The sequence below is a fragment of the Cyprinodon tularosa genome, unplaced genomic scaffold, assembly GCF_016077235.1.
Source record: "Cyprinodon tularosa strain WSP-4 unplaced genomic scaffold, ASM1607723v1 ctg1050, whole genome shotgun sequence".
NCBI classification, from domain to species: Eukaryota; Metazoa; Chordata; class Actinopteri; order Cyprinodontiformes; family Cyprinodontidae; genus Cyprinodon; species Cyprinodon tularosa.
In genome coordinates, this window is record NW_024037839.1 from 1 (window position 1) to 16,787 (window position 16,787).

Below are 16,787 nucleotides of genomic sequence, written 5' to 3' on the forward strand. Positions count from 1 at the left end.
ATCAGCTCTATCTTTTGGGCAGAATGAAGCGGAACAGTGTGAATGCTCTCATCACGTGGAGTTCACCGCTGGTTGCCTCACCCCCCTGGTTTCTATACAAATGATGTGAATCCACAACGTTTGCCACTGTGCCGATCTGAATGCACCATTAGTCCCTTTTATTTGTAGTGGATTTTTGTCATTTTACGGTAAACATGCTTACAAAAATGTCAAAATAGAACATTTTACATTATGGTGTCACTGCTGCCACCCTCTGGTTTAGAAGAGAAATGTTTGTGCAATAGGTCGTGAATTACATCCTTATTAAGAAAAGAGCAAAACAGATCTGTCAAAAAGCACATTTCAGGATTGATTCCTGATATTTTCTGGCAAATATGAATTAAAAGAAAATTGACTGTTGTTTGGCTTTGAAGTGCTTTATTCAAATATATTTAATATGTTAAACTTTAGAAAACAGTTGAAGGAGAAAAGCACCACCACTAAAATATTAGATGTTGGCAAGAAAGGCAACTTTATACAAAACTGGAAAAACGGCTACAACATAGATAAAGCCACTGAACGCATCAGAGGAACAGTTAACATCAACATTACTCTTTCTGCTGACTAAAAGTCTAACAAATGTCCAACAGGACACAATACTCTACTAAAACATTTCAAAAGTTTAGATGTTTGCGTGTCGTGGAGTCATTCCTCAGCATGGAAGCTTCATCATCTCTCCAGGTGATAACCATATTCCATTTTCCTTCATGCCACATTTACTCAGTGCTTTTTATTGGCCTGTGCCAGGAAAGCATAAAGCTCTTCTTTATGGCCGTATAACATCTCTGAGTGCTGAGAGGTCTCTCTTAGCTCCATCATCTAAAATTACTTTAATGATGACCCTCAACTGACTGAATGCAGTGACAGACGAACATGGATTTTCTGGTAGCAGGACAGTTTTTCAAGCATTTTGAGAAAAGTCTACACTGCATGAAAAGTGAGATTTTCGTCCCCGTAAACCCCCGTAAACTCCCGCAGATCTGCCTGATTTTCGTCAGTTTCCGACAATTTGCAACCCGTGCTTGTCCGCGTTTGTCGTGCCACAAATTGTCGGAAACGTACCATGACGTATGTGGAGAGCGATCAGCTGTACTAATGGCCCTAATTAGCATATGAATGCAGCAAACCCGCGCGGCTGGCCAGGTCTGGCTTGAATAACCTTCTCAGTATTGGCTGAAACCACTATTCTCAAACAAATGAAATCGCTCGTGATTGGCAGCAAAACCATACGTGGCCACGCCAGGCTTTAATTTTCTTACTGAGTATTGGACGGAACCACTTCTTTTTAAACAAGTAAAGTCGCTCGTGATTGGTTGGCATATATATATATATATATTTACATATAAATTTACATATATATATTTATTCATATATATATATATATTTATTCATTCATATATTTATTCATTCATATGGTGTGTATTTATGTTATCCTACACTACTACACAATTATTATGCTACCATCAAGGACATGAATGAATTTATACAGGAAATGAACATTTGCCAGGAAGCTGTTTATGCAAAGAAAGAGCTTTATTAAAACACACACAACTATATACAACGCGTATCCAAACACATGCGTTTCTAAAAATTAAAAGTCCGTGAATGGTCCGTTTGCTTCCTCGGGGTTGGAGGTAACTGGCAGCATTCCCTCCGAGGCAGGTCCGATGTGCAGACGCATACTGTGCGTGGCCCTGTACTTCGGCATCGCTTCTAACCGGGACTGCAGCTTAACACAGAGTTCAGTGAGATCCGGCCTACGAAATGGCGGCGACAGTACAATCCATCCAGAGACACCGCCGACGACTTCCAGAGTTCCACTTCCTCATCTGCTAGCACACTCTGCCTCGCTTTCAGCAGCTGAAAAAAAAAACAATGAATCAGCGCACTGTGTATGGACACAACACATCTATCAATGCACCTGAAAAATAGTCACCAAATAAAGTCTTACCCTCTTTCTTCTGGCCCGACTCCGAGCAGATAGCCTCCGCACGCAGCGTGTTGGCTGGCAGCGTATATCTGAAGCTCCTGCGTACCGTCTGAAAATACGTCTTACAGGCAGCTGGAAAACAATTAAATGAGAGTGGTATAAATAAAAAATCAAACGCAAGTCACAGTAACAAGGAAGGAGAAAACATTAAAACAAGTCACTTACACACAATGTCGTCTTTATCAACATCGTGCAAATCTGGACTTGCTGATATGACTCCGAGCAAATAGGAGGTCTGTGAAAACAAAATGTACTATGATCGGTATCCATTTCCTTTTACCGCAGAATGAAAGCATATTCTTTAAATCTTACCCTTCCTCCGTCTCCGAGTTGTGAAGACAGCGTACTGCTTTCTGTGAATCATAAAAAATACACTTTAATAAAGCTTGTTCTTGCAAGGCTACTATTAGCCGCTATTAGCCGGAGCTTAGGCTAGGCTGCTATTAGCCGTAGCTTAGGCTAGGCTGCTTTTAGCTTAGCAGGCAGTAATCGAACATATATTTACCGCCAGAGATGGCAAAAGTACTCACTTTCCGTACTTGAGTAAAAGTACAGATACTTGTGTTAAAAAATACTCTGGTAAAAGTGGAAGTACTGATTAAACTTCTTTACTCAAGTAAAAGTAACAAAGTACAGGCTTGTAGATTTACTTAAAGTATAAAAGTAAAAGTAGAAACCACTTTTTTCATGCCGTTGCCTACATTTTAAATGGATGTCTGCCAATAGGATTAGATCTCCGTTGTGTTCATTTTCAATCATCTCGTCGTCCATGCTACTATGCTAACGCCACCGCCACCAAGCTGCAATGATTTGCCGCCAATGAATACCGCAGAATCTGTCGATTCATCTTGTAGAGGTGCGTCAAATGCAACGTAGATTCCCATCCAATTAGATTGAATTTGGTATTGATGACGTGAAAAATAATAACGGTAACTCCATTGAAATGATTCAAAACTAAAGTAACGAGCCAATTTTTTAAAATGTAAGGAGTAGAAAGTACAGATATTTGTGTAAAAATGTAAGGAGTAGAAGTAAAAAGTCGCCATAAAAATAAGTAGTAAAGTAAAGTAAAAATATCAGAAAAATCTACTTGAGTACAGTAACGAAGTATTTGTACTTCGTTACTTCCCATCTCTGTTTACCGCTAGCATCTCTTCTTTGAGTTCGTCTTGTTCGATGCAGAGTCGCCATCGCGTCCAAGAGGAGTTTTACCCCGAAATCCCCCATTCTCCGCTCCAGACTGCCTGCACAAAGCAAAGCATACATCCTCCACTGTGGATCCAGCCGCGCCGCTCTGAGTTTCTTGGAGATCGTACAGAGCATGCGCGAGATGAACCAGAGTTTCCGCGGATCAATAAAAATAATTAAAAAATCTTTCTTTTTTTTTTTTTTAAATCAAGGCCTTAATTGGCACTAAAATTATTTAAATATGTTTATCGAAGTATTTATAACTCTTTAATAAAAAATGCTTATAAAAACAATTTCGTCAGATATATTATATCGCTCCAGGCGGAGAAAAAGCTAGAGGATATATATATATACGTATATATGTGTGTGTGTGTGTGTGTTTACATACATACAGGAGTCATGGAACTCTGCTTACAGCTCCTTCATATTTCATGTACACTAATAACTTGTGTACATGGTTCTTGTTGATGGCATTAAAATCATTTCAAATAGCATTAAATTAGAGTCACTCATTCCTGTATGAACCCTGTGAGCGCTTAATTTAATATGACATATTAAAAAAATCCCACCATCATCCAGCATATGTTCAGTTTCTGCCCAAATATATATATATATTTTTGTAGATTTTTGTAACGGGGATAAGGATAATTCAAAACTGCTTTTTTTGAATGAACTTGTTCTCTTCTCCCAAACATCTCTTTTCATTCCTGTAATAAGAAGTTTCTTTTGAATGGATTTGATTAAAGTTTAAGTCCCTCGGTATAAAATAAATATGTTGATGGAGATGAGAAATCTGCTTCCTGGTTGGTGAATAACCAATAGTTTGGATCCAATCATTTAAATAAACGGTGTTAGTTTTTTTTATTTTATATATATATATATATATATATATATATATATATATATATATATATATATATATATATATATATATATATATATATATAAGAATTGTGCTATAATTTCTAGTCACTGATCTGTTGCTGCTATATTTTAATTTGACGAACCGGAATTTGTCGATGTTCTTTTTCCTGTTTGGTGCGATTGCAATTGCGGATCTTGACCTGGCCGGACCTTATGACCACAGTGTACCAATCTTCTGATGGCTATTTCCAACAGGATAATGCGCCATGTTATAAAGTGAATCATCTCAGACTCATTTCTTGAAACTTTTCCACTTAAGTAATTGTGAATTGAGCATATTGACAGACAACATTTTATTCTTTATCTTAAATGCAATTTTTTTTTTTATAATTACTGCTCTAAATGTATTGCTCTGTCAGCTAAAGATCTGTTTTGGTCTCTATACTTTAATTAAATAAATCAATTCAAGCTAAAATGTAAGAGGCTATACTGAGCCTGATCTCTTTGTATTCTTACCTTTTAGAAAAATGTCACTTGGAGTAAAACCCCCCCTGCAACCCTGATTTGCATTTGTATAGCTCACAGCATGTTCATTTACATGTTAAAGCCTCCCCTAGAATTCCATGGGGGGGAGGCATGGGGGGAACACTGCCTAAGAGAGTCCACGTCAATTTCTGACAATTTACGGGAGTTTTCGGCGAAGCCTGCAAATTGTCGTAAACTGCCGCTAACCTGAAGTTCCACGACAATCTACAGTGCCGTATATTGACGAAAATCCCACTTTTCATGCAGTGCTACCTGACATAGAGAAACATTTTTTCTCTTTGACCTCATTGTTTCTGTCTTTGGTAATACAAAAAAGACTAAGCTGAAAAGCTCAGGCACATTTCTAGCTTTGATAAAAGCAACATTGTTGAGAAAGACAATAATTCAAGATGTAGATATAGAATAATGAAGAAATGAAACAGTATGAGTAACTCTCTAATATAAAGTTAACTTTCAGGCTTAGATCTAACTGATATTTCTAATATTAACATGATCATTTCCTCACAGCTATGGCTTTTTCTATCTCTGACAGATGAGATCATTCTCACCCATCAGCTCCTTTTAGATGCAAAGGGGAATTTTATACTTGTTATGCAGAGGCTTCTCACGCACTACAAACCAAACAGCATTTTGTGGTAAACTCATTCTCAGCTGATTTAAATGTTAATAAATCAGCTTAGAGGAGCAATCATTGCTGTTGAAAGACCTTGGAGGTTGTTATGGTCTTACTTTTTTGTAGTCCACTTTGGTTCAGTTTTTTTTTTTTCAGTTTCTGTCACTCTGATCATATATTTCATGGTTCTCTCCATTTGATGGTAAATGGTAAATGTCCTGTACTTATCTGAAGCTTTTTCAATCAGAGGACTTAACTAAAGCGCTTTAAACTACATTCAGTCATTCAAACTCACACACTGATGGTGACAAACTACATTATAGCCACAGCTGCCCTGGGGCTCACTGACAGAAGCAAGGCTGCTGTACACTGACACCACCGGGCCCTCTGACCACCATCAGTCTGATGAGGTTCTTAGTTCTTAGGTTAGGGTTCCACAATGTTCTTCTCTTTGTGAAATTATTTCTTTTTTCACCTTATTGTGTAGCTTTTGGTCCAGTTTAACCCTTTGGTTTCCCAGTTAGGTCCCTCTTTCTTCATTTCTGTGGTAGGTGGTCATTTTCTATCTGTTCCTCTGATCATTTCCTAGACCTGCTTTGCATTTATTGATTTAAATGTTTAAGTAGGAAATAATAGTCCCTGATTATTAGAATATTGAAATAGAAACAAAGTGTGCTCTGAATCTGTCACCAAAATGTTCTCAGTGACAGAGGCACACAAAAAAAAATGTTTTCCGTTGTCAAGAAACATGAAAACAGGAACTCAGTGCAGTGATGTCAGTGTTATAAAAATGTATTCTGATCTCAAGCTGAGATAAAAACTTTGCTCCTATTTCAGACATCTGCATTTTTCTACAGACTGCATTTGCAGCTTGATGTGAAAGGAACAATATTTGACCAAAGCAGAACAACCCATCATTTTGCCTTAAGATCAGGATGGAGAACACCTTATTCAGTCTGCGGTGCTTAATGTGTAAGTAGATCCCTTTCTTTGTATGAAGGATTCAAATGAAGGGAAAATTCTGAAATAAGAAGAACATGATTTGGTCATGTTGTCCTTTTTAAAACTTGCTCTAACTTCTTAACATTGTTTAAAAAAAATGATCTAAAGAACTTTTCTCTTTCATTTATTTTCGTGCTGTGGTCGTCTCCTTAGTGCTTTAAATATTTAATAGTCATACTTTATTTCAGTATTTCCAGATTTTATCACATATTTTTAGATCCAGTAGCGCTAATGTGGAGCAATGAAAGTGTTCTTGTACTCAGCGTCTTCCACTTATCTGAGACCTGGTGGTGGGGCAGACTTCCCTCTATCAGACACCTTCAGCTCCTCTGAGGGAAACCTGAGGCGTTTCAGGGCCAATCAAGAAACATTGTCCCTCCAGGGTGTCCTGGGTCTCCTCCTGGTATAACATGCCTGGAACACCTCCTGAGGGAGACGTCCAGAGGGCATCTGAAACAGATGTCCAAGCCACCATAGCTGCAGAGCTCCTCACTTTATCTCTAAGGGAGGGCCTTGCCACCATGTGGAGAGAACTCATTTCAGCTGCTTTGATCTGGATTTTGTTCTGCTGGTCATGATCCAGATTTCATGACAGTAGATCAGGGTAGGAAAGTAAACTGATCTCTGAATCTAGAGCTGTACCTTTTGGCTCAGCCTCACCGTCCGTCTGTGAATATTTAGTAGCGGTGGAGGACGTCTCTACATTTTCTACAGTCAGACACAGAGTCCAGAAGTGGAGTTTCTAAAGTGGAGTTTGAACTTATCAGACATTAAAACATCTAACTAAAGCTTATCCTATTCTGATCAGAAAAAAATATTTAAATGTTATCTTTTTTAGCATTGTTTGAATGTATCAAACACAACAATAGTGGGTGATGAGTTATATGGTGGGAAAATAATTGTAAAATAATCTAATTTAATGATTAAACTTTTATCAACTTTCACATTTTATTCCAGTGTTGAACACTCTCCTCTGCTGTGGACAAACTCAAGGTAACTTCAGCTTTTAACCTTTATATAATTTGTATTTTTCTTTTTTGTAATTTTAATGTTAGTTGTTAATATCTATTATAAACCAGAACAGATGTGAACTAAATGCTGGTTCTCCTGTAGATCCTGTGCTGACAATTCAGCCCAACTGGTCGACATTTTATAGTGGAGAGTCTGTTACTTTCATCTGTGACATGAATGAAGGAAAAGAAACTGACTGGTATTACAGTATATTATGGAATGGAGGAGAACTTGTCCCCTACAATATAGATAAAAGCTCCACATTACGTCTCCAAACGGGTAACAGTGGTGAATATCAGTGCTGTTGTTCCAGAATCGGCACACATCAACCCAAGTGCAGTGATACTATCTCTATAACTGTTCCAGGTAAGCCTCCAGAATTTAAAAACATCACTCAGTTTATAATAAATATCAGCTCTATAACATCATGCAAATTTGTATGTCAGAAAAATAACAAAAGAAATACAAAAATCAAAGGGATCTCAATCTAGTTTCCTGTAAAAATATAATCATGTAAGAAATGAGAAATACAGGAATTATTAAGAAATAAGAATAAAATTTTAATGTGACAAAAAACGAACTAATTCATTAATTTATTTTGTTTAGAAAATACATTAAAAATTTTAAAAATAAGGATAAATTAAACTTTTATTTATTTTTCCATTTTCACTTTCCTAACAAGAACATTACTTTTTATTTTGAATGTTTAAAGTCTTTATGAAATCAACTACTTTTCTGTTTTTCATAAAAGCAGATAAACCCACATCCAAACTGACAGCAGGTCCATCAACCATACCAGTAGGGGGCAGTGTGACAATGAGCTGCACTGTGGAGCCCTCTGCTGGATGGAGGTACAGATGGTTCAGAAGGACCTCAGACACCTCTGAAGTTAAAGTCAGAACAAATAATGAGGAAAACAGAGAAATCACTGTGAGACAAGGAGGAATCTACAGTTGTTATGGAGTGAGAGGAAACCCAGAGATCTACACACTTTCAAGCTCTGAGGTCACTGTTGGGATAATCTGTGAGTTTGTTGATGAAAACTATGAGCAACTAAATCTACTAAATCAAATATTTTCATCTTTCTTAGTTTAATCACAATAACCTGTAATCATTACAATCTATTTTTCTAATTTAACTGTGTTCTCTGTATCACTGCATTTATTATTTTTCTTTTTCTTTCTGGAAACAGTTTCCAACATGGTTGTTGTGACTCAAAAACCAAACAGCTCTCAGATGTTCAGTGGTGAGACGATCACTCTGACATGTGAGGTCCAGGGAGGAGAAAGCACTGAGTGGACGTATGAATGGAGGAGATCTGGTTCTGTTATACACAGCACACCCAGTAAAGACTGGACTTTTATTGTTTCTGAGTCCAGCAGTGGAAAATACACATGTCAGTGTAGAAGCAGAGATGACTGGTATTCTTCAACAGAGTGGAGTGAATCAATCATCCTGTCAGTATCTGGTAAGTCAGGTTTGTTTTGATCTAAGAGGCTGAAGCCAAACTAAACTAAACAGCTGTTTGCTGCAGGGGGAGGTTGGACAACTGGTCTATGGGACAGATTTGACCTTTAAAGAAGAATCTTAGTATAAACTGTAGAAGAGAAAATAAATCTGATATTTATACAGTATATAATATGATAAAAACACATCCTAGGCTGAAATAAAAAGATAAATGTAATTTGAATAAAAGTTTCAAACTATAGAGAACATTATCCTGGTTGCTTCCATTGAATGATACAAATATTTTAATATTTATAAAGGATATCTGACTTGTTCAGAGTCCATGGTGATGTGGTTTAAGTCTGTGAGTCTTATGCAGTAGACCTGAGATCAAATCCTGGTTGTGTCATCAAGGCCATCTGGTGTAAAAACTTTGCCATGTCTGTCAGCTAGTTGTATGACTTGATGTGGCAGCCCCTGAATAAGGAGCAGCTGAAAGGACACAAACATACGACATGTTACAGTCTGGTGTGTCCAACAGAAATCTGCAGCTGATTCAGTCCATTAAAATGAGCTGTCAGCATTAAGGGGTGCTGCTGTCCACAGTCTCTGAGACAGATCAACTGTCCAGATCCCCTCTTATTCACATTTCTACAGGATCCCAATAGGACCACACCCCCAACACACTATTCAGACTCAACCCTCTGTTACATAATTACTACTCTGAATGGTTGATGTGCTGAATTCTTACAACTTACAATGCTCTGTGTCTGTTTTCATACTTTAGAGGCTTTTATTTTAATAACAAGTTGACATCATGTCATTTAATGTTATTGAACTATTTGATTAATCATCAGCTGGTGAGAAACAATCATTTAGGACTTTATAATTATGTGAATAAAATGTCTGTTTTAGAATATCTTGGATCTCGACTAAGAAAACCTTAATGAAAATCAGGAGCTAAAATATATTTAATGTCCCAAAAGTTCAATACTAAATCTTTCATTTTATAAAGTTTAACAGCAGGCTGGGCTGATTGTTCTATGGTTGATACTCTGCACCACTCCCTCAATAAGTCATATAAACAGAATCTACATTATTGGTTTATTTTCAATATTTCATCAGTCTATATACTTTAATTTCTTTGCTTCTTACTCTTTAGATATATTTTACCAGAACAAAAATTCTAACAAATAATTAGAAGCTTAAATGTTGAATTTAAAATTGACCAATTGTTTTTGTTAACAGATAAACCCAGAGCCACACTGACAGCAGGTCCAACAGTCATACCATTAGGAGGCCATGTGATACTGAGCTGCTCTGTACAGACCTCTGCTGGTTGGAAATACAGATGGTTCAGACGAACCTCAGACACCTCTGAAGTTCAAATAGGAAGAAATAAGAAAGAAAGCAAAGAAATCACTGTGAGACAAGGAGGAATCTACAGGTGTGAAGGAGTGAGAGGAAACCCAGACTTCTACACACATTCAAGCAATGATGGAACGATCAACATTACCTGTGAGTTTAGTTATTGTCCTTAAAGTGAAAAAAAACCACATTAATTTAAACTGTGTTCTCAGTGTTACAGTATTTAGTATGTTTTTCCCAAGAAATTTAATCTTTCTGTTTCTTTTGGAAACAGTTTCCAACAAGGTTGCTGTGACTCAAAAACCAAACAGGTCTCAGATGTTCAGTGGTGAGACGATCACTCTGACATGTGAGGTCCAGGGAGGAGAAAGCACTGAGTGGACGTATGAATGGAGGAGATCTGGTTCTGTTATACACAGCACACCCAGTAAAGACTGGACTTTTATTGTTTCTGAGTCCAGCAGTGGAAAATACACATGTCAGTGTAGAAGCAGAGATGACTGGTATTCTTCAACAGAGGGGAGTGAATCGATTATCCTGTCAGTATCTGGTAAGATACGATTCTATTTTTCTGGATAAAAGCGCTAATTTTCTGAAATTGAGAATAATGTGATAAAATGCTCAAATTAATAAAATCTCTTGATTTTAATTTTATGTTTTCCAATCGGTTTTCCAGTCAGCTCTACTATCTTGTGGATCATTGTACCAGTTTCTGGGATCGTTCTTGTTGTTCTGCTCCTCCTGTTGTGGCGCTGCAGTCAGTCCAGAGGTGAGAACTTTTTCTGTTCACACTGGATCAGATTCAAACCCCTTTAATTCAGCTAGTTTATTCAATAAAGTTTCATTTAATCAAAGAAACTCAAATGTATTTTTCACAGGTTTATTCTGCTGCAGGTCAGTTCCTTATATTTTGATTTCTTTATATTAATAGAAATATTTTGTTATTATATGTTTCATTTAATTTATTTAATGTCATATTTTTCTATTCTTTATATCAAGGCACTCAGAGAGGAGCAGTCAGATTGAGATTCGTGAATACAACTCTCCCTTAGAAGGTCTGGAATACAACTTTTTTTAGTCATTTTCTATTACTTTTTGTCTAATTGCATATATATATTTTTTTTACTAATATGCCATAATGGTTTTCTTAGCAAGAAAAATAAGCCAGATATAAAAGAAAACCAACTAAACACATCTATATTTAAAATATATTTTCCTTGCATTCTGCTTTTATTCCTGGTTTCCTTGCTCCACATTTTCACCCACAGAATGTCTATATGAAGAGCTCTACAATTACTATCACCATATAACCAGAGATGGCAAAAGTATTCACTTTCCGTACTTGAGTAAAAGTACAGATACTTAAATAAAAATGATAAAAATACTCTGGTAAAAGTGGAAGTACTGATTAAACTTCTTTACTCAAGTAAAAGTAACAAAGTACAGGCTTGTAAATGTACTTAAAGTATAATAGTAAAAGTAGAAACCACTTTTTTCATGCCGTTGCCTACATTTTAAATGGATGTCTGCCAATAGGACTAGATCTCCGTTGTGTTCATTTTCAATCATCTCGTCGTCCATGCTACTATGCTAACGCCACCGCCACCAAGCTGCAATGATTTGCCGCGAATGAATACCGCCGAATCTGTCGATTCATCTTGTAGTGGTGCGTCAAATGCAACGTAGATTCCCATCCAATTAGATTGAATTTGGTATTTGTGAGAAAACGGCTCGCCAGCTCCCATCTCACGTCAGAGGTGGAGTAAGCAGATGACTTGCAAAAAGTGGTAAGAACCAGCGGACAACAAAATTCTAGTTCAAAAGCGTGTAGCGGTTTATTTACTGGTTCAACGGTGAAGACAAAAAAAAAAAACAAAAAAAAACAAACAAAATACTTTCAAATAAAGAAAAAAAAACCGGCCATTGCAGGCAATACAAAACACTGACAGCCTCACAGCAAGCTGACTTTAGATATAGTCTCTCTAAGCAGACCTTCAAAAGCAGTTTCTCCAACCAGTCTCTCCAAGCAGCCCCTTAAGCCATTGGGAGTGTGCCCCTTAAATAGACCCACCAATAATCAGCCAATTGGGACAGCCCAACTAAACAGGAAGGCAAATCCCCAATAAAGCACAGTTAACATTGTAGAAAAATAAATACAGACAATAGCATCATTCATACAAAAACATACATATTTATGAAATAATTTAACCATACTAACATTACAATTTCACCTACTTATTACCATGCAAACAATTATTTTATTTTATTATTATTATTTTTTTTCTTTACAGTGTCCTGTCTGGCAAGGTGGCAATAAGAATAATTGTCTTGATGCCAAAAGGAGCCCAACAGATTTTACTTTCACAAGTGTAGCGGTATCGCAATTGCCATACTGCTCCACTTGTTACATGTATATAAATTGCTTTATTATAATTATGCAGGGAGTTTTACAGTTCATATGGACACTGCAATGTAAGTAGAGCAGAAAAACAGAAGAAGAAGAAGGAAAAAGAAAAAGAAAAAAACAGGACAAAAGATGAAAGAAAGAGGAGATAGGAAGCAGACAATGACAAAACATTTTCAGTCTGCTTCAACACCTGTAATGAGATGGAAAAAAAAAAAAAAGAAAGAACAGCACAACCAAAAAACATGGTACGAGATATACAATAAAGCAAACACCTTGAAACTATCGCTAAAGTAATATTATTAGGTCTGACATGTACTCTGTGTTACCTGAAGATATGAATGTGGGGTTTCTGTTTGGAAGTGAATCTCTAAGTACCTGAAGCCTAGCACCTGTAGTTGTTTGAGAGGGTGAACTTGTGCATGTAAAGTTTTAACCATAGAAAAAATGCTCAATAGTGGTTGTGGAGAGCCGGAGAGGCACACCCCCCAGAGCACTGAGTCCAGCGCCGGGAGACCCAAAGCCCCAGGCGCCCAAGGGGACCCCAGAAGCGAAGGCACCAAGGCGGGGCCAGCCCCGGAAACCAGACCCCACCAAGGCAGGAGGAGAGACAGCCACGAAGAAGCCCCCCAGCCACCGCCATGCCGGCGCCCCGGGGAGCCGCGGGGACGAGTCCGCGGGCCCCGCCGGCAGCCGGCCACCCCGAAGTAGGGCCGGGCACCGAACACCAGCCCCCCCACGGCGCCGACTGAAACGCCCCAGCCCCACAGAGCACCGAAACACGCCCCGCCCCCCAGCACCAAGCCCCGGCGACCAGCCGCAACACCCACCGCGACCGCACCACCCAGGAAAACACTCAGGCGGCCCCGCCCCCGGCCGGGGCCCATGCACATCCGCCGCGAACCGGCCGCGAGCGCCGCGGGACCCCCCCAAAACGCCCCCCCGGCCAAAAGCGCAGCCCCACCCCACCAAGACCGATGCCAACAGCGCGCAACGAAACACACCGCGCACAGAATCAGCCCGAGAGCAGAAAAGCCACCCGGCGCAAAACCGCAAGAAGAGCAGACCGCAGCCGGCGCAACCACCCCCTCCAGCAGCCCGAGGGGCAGCACGAAGCCAGAGCGGAGCGAACCGCGCCGCACCCCCACCGGACGAAGCCAAAGCAGGCCGGGGCCAGCGGAGAGGCCGCCAGGAATGAGCTAGCAGTCCCCCGGGCATCCACCCCCAGCTCCACCAGTGCACCGGTGAGCCCCGACGCCAGCCAGCGGAGGGAGAGCAGGACGGGGGGAATGGGCTCCGCACTTAGCGGAGACTTGAGATGTATTTGGGAGAGGGTGCGGTTGAGACCCCAACCTGGGAAAGAAAAAAAACAAAAAAAACACACCATCTCAATCATGCCTTCCCTCCCTAGTGCCCCCACTCGTACCACAGGAAAAAAAAAAAAAAATTGAATAAAATAATAATAATAATAAATAAAGAAAATAACAACGCGGACACACATTCACACATAACACTCACATCCAATAATACCAGGACCAAAAACCCGGTGACACCGGTGGTCGGTCCCGGGACTATCGGATGACCCCATAAGTGAACCTAAAATCCGGATGTGAGGGGAGGGGAGCGGCAACACCGCCACACCAACCCATCTCTTTCCTGCTTCAAGCCCGGCCCCCCACCCCGCACACGGACCGGACCACCCCCAGCAAGAGCCCCCCCCGGGGCCCACCCATCCCGTGCCGGCCACTCAACCAGAACCGCCCCCCCCCCCCCCCCCCCCGAAAAGAAAAAAAAAAAAAAAAAAAAAAAAAAAATTAAACCAGGCACTTCATGCCCCTCCATCCAACCTTCTTTGGGGAGAGCAGAGGTGACAGCCCCGCCACCAGCAGGCCACCTAGGCCCCGCAGCCAGCCCCAGCCAAAACCACGGACCAGGTGGCCCGCTCTTCCTCCAGGCCCCAGACTCCAGGCGGCAGCCGGAGAACAGGGGTGTGAGAAGACCCCGATCCTCACTGCGCCCGCTCGAATGTGGTGTTGTTGCGTGTTGCTCTCAGATGCAATTAAAACTGGGAGTACCAAGAGGGGGTGTCCGGCACACTCCACCCCCCCTCCAGGAGATAGACGGTGCCAGCACACCCCCCCCCCTTCGACAACCCTCAACCCTCAATGTCTAGATGCGAGAGGGGATGGAGGAGGCCGACCGTGGTGAGGCCCATAAAATAAGCCCCCCCCCCGGTGGCCCTGACCCCCACCCCCCGAAAATGCCCTACATAGATGTGTGTTGTGAAAATGATGTAGATGGAAGTGTCTAAAATGCAAAATAAAATTGGTGTGGGGGACGTCATCAGAAGATGTGGCCCTCTAGTAACGACCCCCTCCCCAAAAACCTACATGTGTGGCCGAGTGATGGAGCAGGCAGAGGGAGGATTTCGGGGATGGGGAGCAAAGGACTGGGGTGCTTGCTGCACTCCCAGGGAGCCAGCTCCCCCGCTGACTCCAATAGGCACCCCCGTTCCCCGAGAGCCCCCCCAGAGAAGGGGGCCCCACCAGTTTCACCACCATAGCCCGGGGGCACAGGACCGGCAGCAGGACCCACCAGCCAGCCGTTTACGGAGCCGACACCACCACCCTCTCCCCGTCCTGTCCATCCAAAAAAAAAAAAATAATAATAATAATAAAAAATAAATAAATAAGTAGATAAATAAATAAAATAAAATAAATAAATAAATAAATAAATTAAATAAAAAAATAATAATAATATATAAAAAAAAATATAAAAGGAAGATAAATAATAATAATAAATAAATAAATGAATAAGGGGGGGGACAACCCCAGCCGGCCAGCCAACGCGCAACACGCAGAGCCCCCACCCCGGACGAAGCCCCACCAGGGGGCAGCACGGACCAGGACCAAGACAGGGAGCCAGACCCAAAGCCCTTCAAAGATCTTCTTCCCTCTATCACCACCCCCCACCCCCCTCCGGAGATGTAATCCCTCCCCTACAATAACAATCAAGCTACTCACCACACAAGCGACAGAAGACATCCAGGCCGAGATCATACCTACTCCCCCTCCCTCCCCTTCCCCCACTTACAGAGTGCAAACCCTTGAGGGGGTAAGCATTTGCCATAGGTGTTAATGTCCATGCCCCCCCCCCCCCTGCCCAGCAGGCCCCGAGGCACCCCGGCACACCAGAGGCCGTGGCAGCAGGGACAGACAGCCGGGCGTACACCGGCCCAGAACCCAAGCAGCACTCCCCACAGAACCCGAACCCCCGAACCCCCACCGGGGACCCCGCCCAAGGGCAATGCGCCCCAGGGATCCCAGACCCCAGGAGCCACCCCAGACCCACCCCGCAGTAGGGCCGGGCAATGCCCAAAAACCCCCAGCGCCAGCGCCCCCACCCCGACCCCGGCCCCCGAACTACTCCCCCCCGACACCGGTCCCACAGCACCAATCCGAAGAAGAAGAAAGCCACACAACACAGCCAAGCGCAAATCCCGAGCCCCACTCCAAGCCCAGATCCCCCCGCCCACACACCCCCTCCCACAAAAAAAAAAAAAACAAAAACAAAAAAAAATTACAATATTCTCCCCCTCACCGGAGAAGAACGGCCGCAAACAAGCCAGTGCCCAACACCCACCGCCACACCACGAGGACCCCTCCACCCAGATGCTCCTCCCCAGAAAAGTCAACATGCCTGCCCTCCCAGGAGACAGGCAAGCCCGCCGAACAGGAATCCCCCCGGCAGCGCACCGCCGGCATGCGGGGGCCCGAGCAGCCCCAACAGAAACAACACCGGAAGGCCGACACGGACGGCACCGACGGCACCAACAAAGCCCCCAGGCGGACTCCCCCACCCAAAAACACAACGAAACCACCCCGCCCCCACCGACCACAGCAAACACAGCCGCAAGGCAAAGCAAAGGACAGAGCAGCCCCACCCGGCGCACGCCAGAGAGCCAGAGCAGCAAGGCCGCCCCAGCCGCCAGAAGCCGGCACAAGCAGCAAAAAGAAAGCAGCAGACGCGACCCCACCACCCCCGCCGCGCCCGGCGCGAAAGCAGCACGACCCACCCCGCTCCGGCCCCGCACCGCCCACAGGCCGCCGAGAGGAGGACGGCCACGCCGGCCACGGCCCGTCCCCCCCCCGCCGCCAAACACCGAGCAACCCTCCACTCCCAAACCGCGCACGATGCACCGCACCACGCGCCACCGGCACCCGCCCCAACAGAGCGAAGCCACACCCCGACCCGGGGGCACTCCAAAGGGACCCCCGACGCCCGCAACCAGCCCACAACAGACACACACGAACCCC

At 42.5% G+C, this 16,787-nt stretch overlaps 1 protein-coding gene and 1 long non-coding RNA gene across 2 annotated transcripts in view; both read left to right on the plus strand.

Moving 5' to 3' along the window:
- Nucleotides 1-5,786: 5,786 nt before the first annotated feature.
- LOC119783622 lies at nt 5,787-7,459 on the plus strand. The gene is made up of 3 exons (XR_005280828.1): nt 5,787-6,212; nt 7,200-7,235; nt 7,356-7,459. It is a non-coding gene; the product is annotated as an uncharacterized LOC119783622 (long non-coding RNA).
- A 992-nt stretch (nt 7,460-8,451) lies between these two features.
- The window catches only part of LOC119783604 (sialoadhesin-like), a 44,245-nt gene continuing 35,909 nt past the window's right edge, over nt 8,452-16,787 (plus strand). Inside the window, exons 1-2 of the mRNA XM_038285207.1 lie at nt 8,452-8,721; nt 9,948-10,217. Coding sequence (XP_038141135.1) covers nt 8,454-8,721; nt 9,948-10,217 — 538 coding nt within the window. The 5' untranslated portion in view covers nt 8,452-8,453. The remainder of the gene's footprint in view (nt 8,722-9,947; nt 10,218-16,787) is intronic.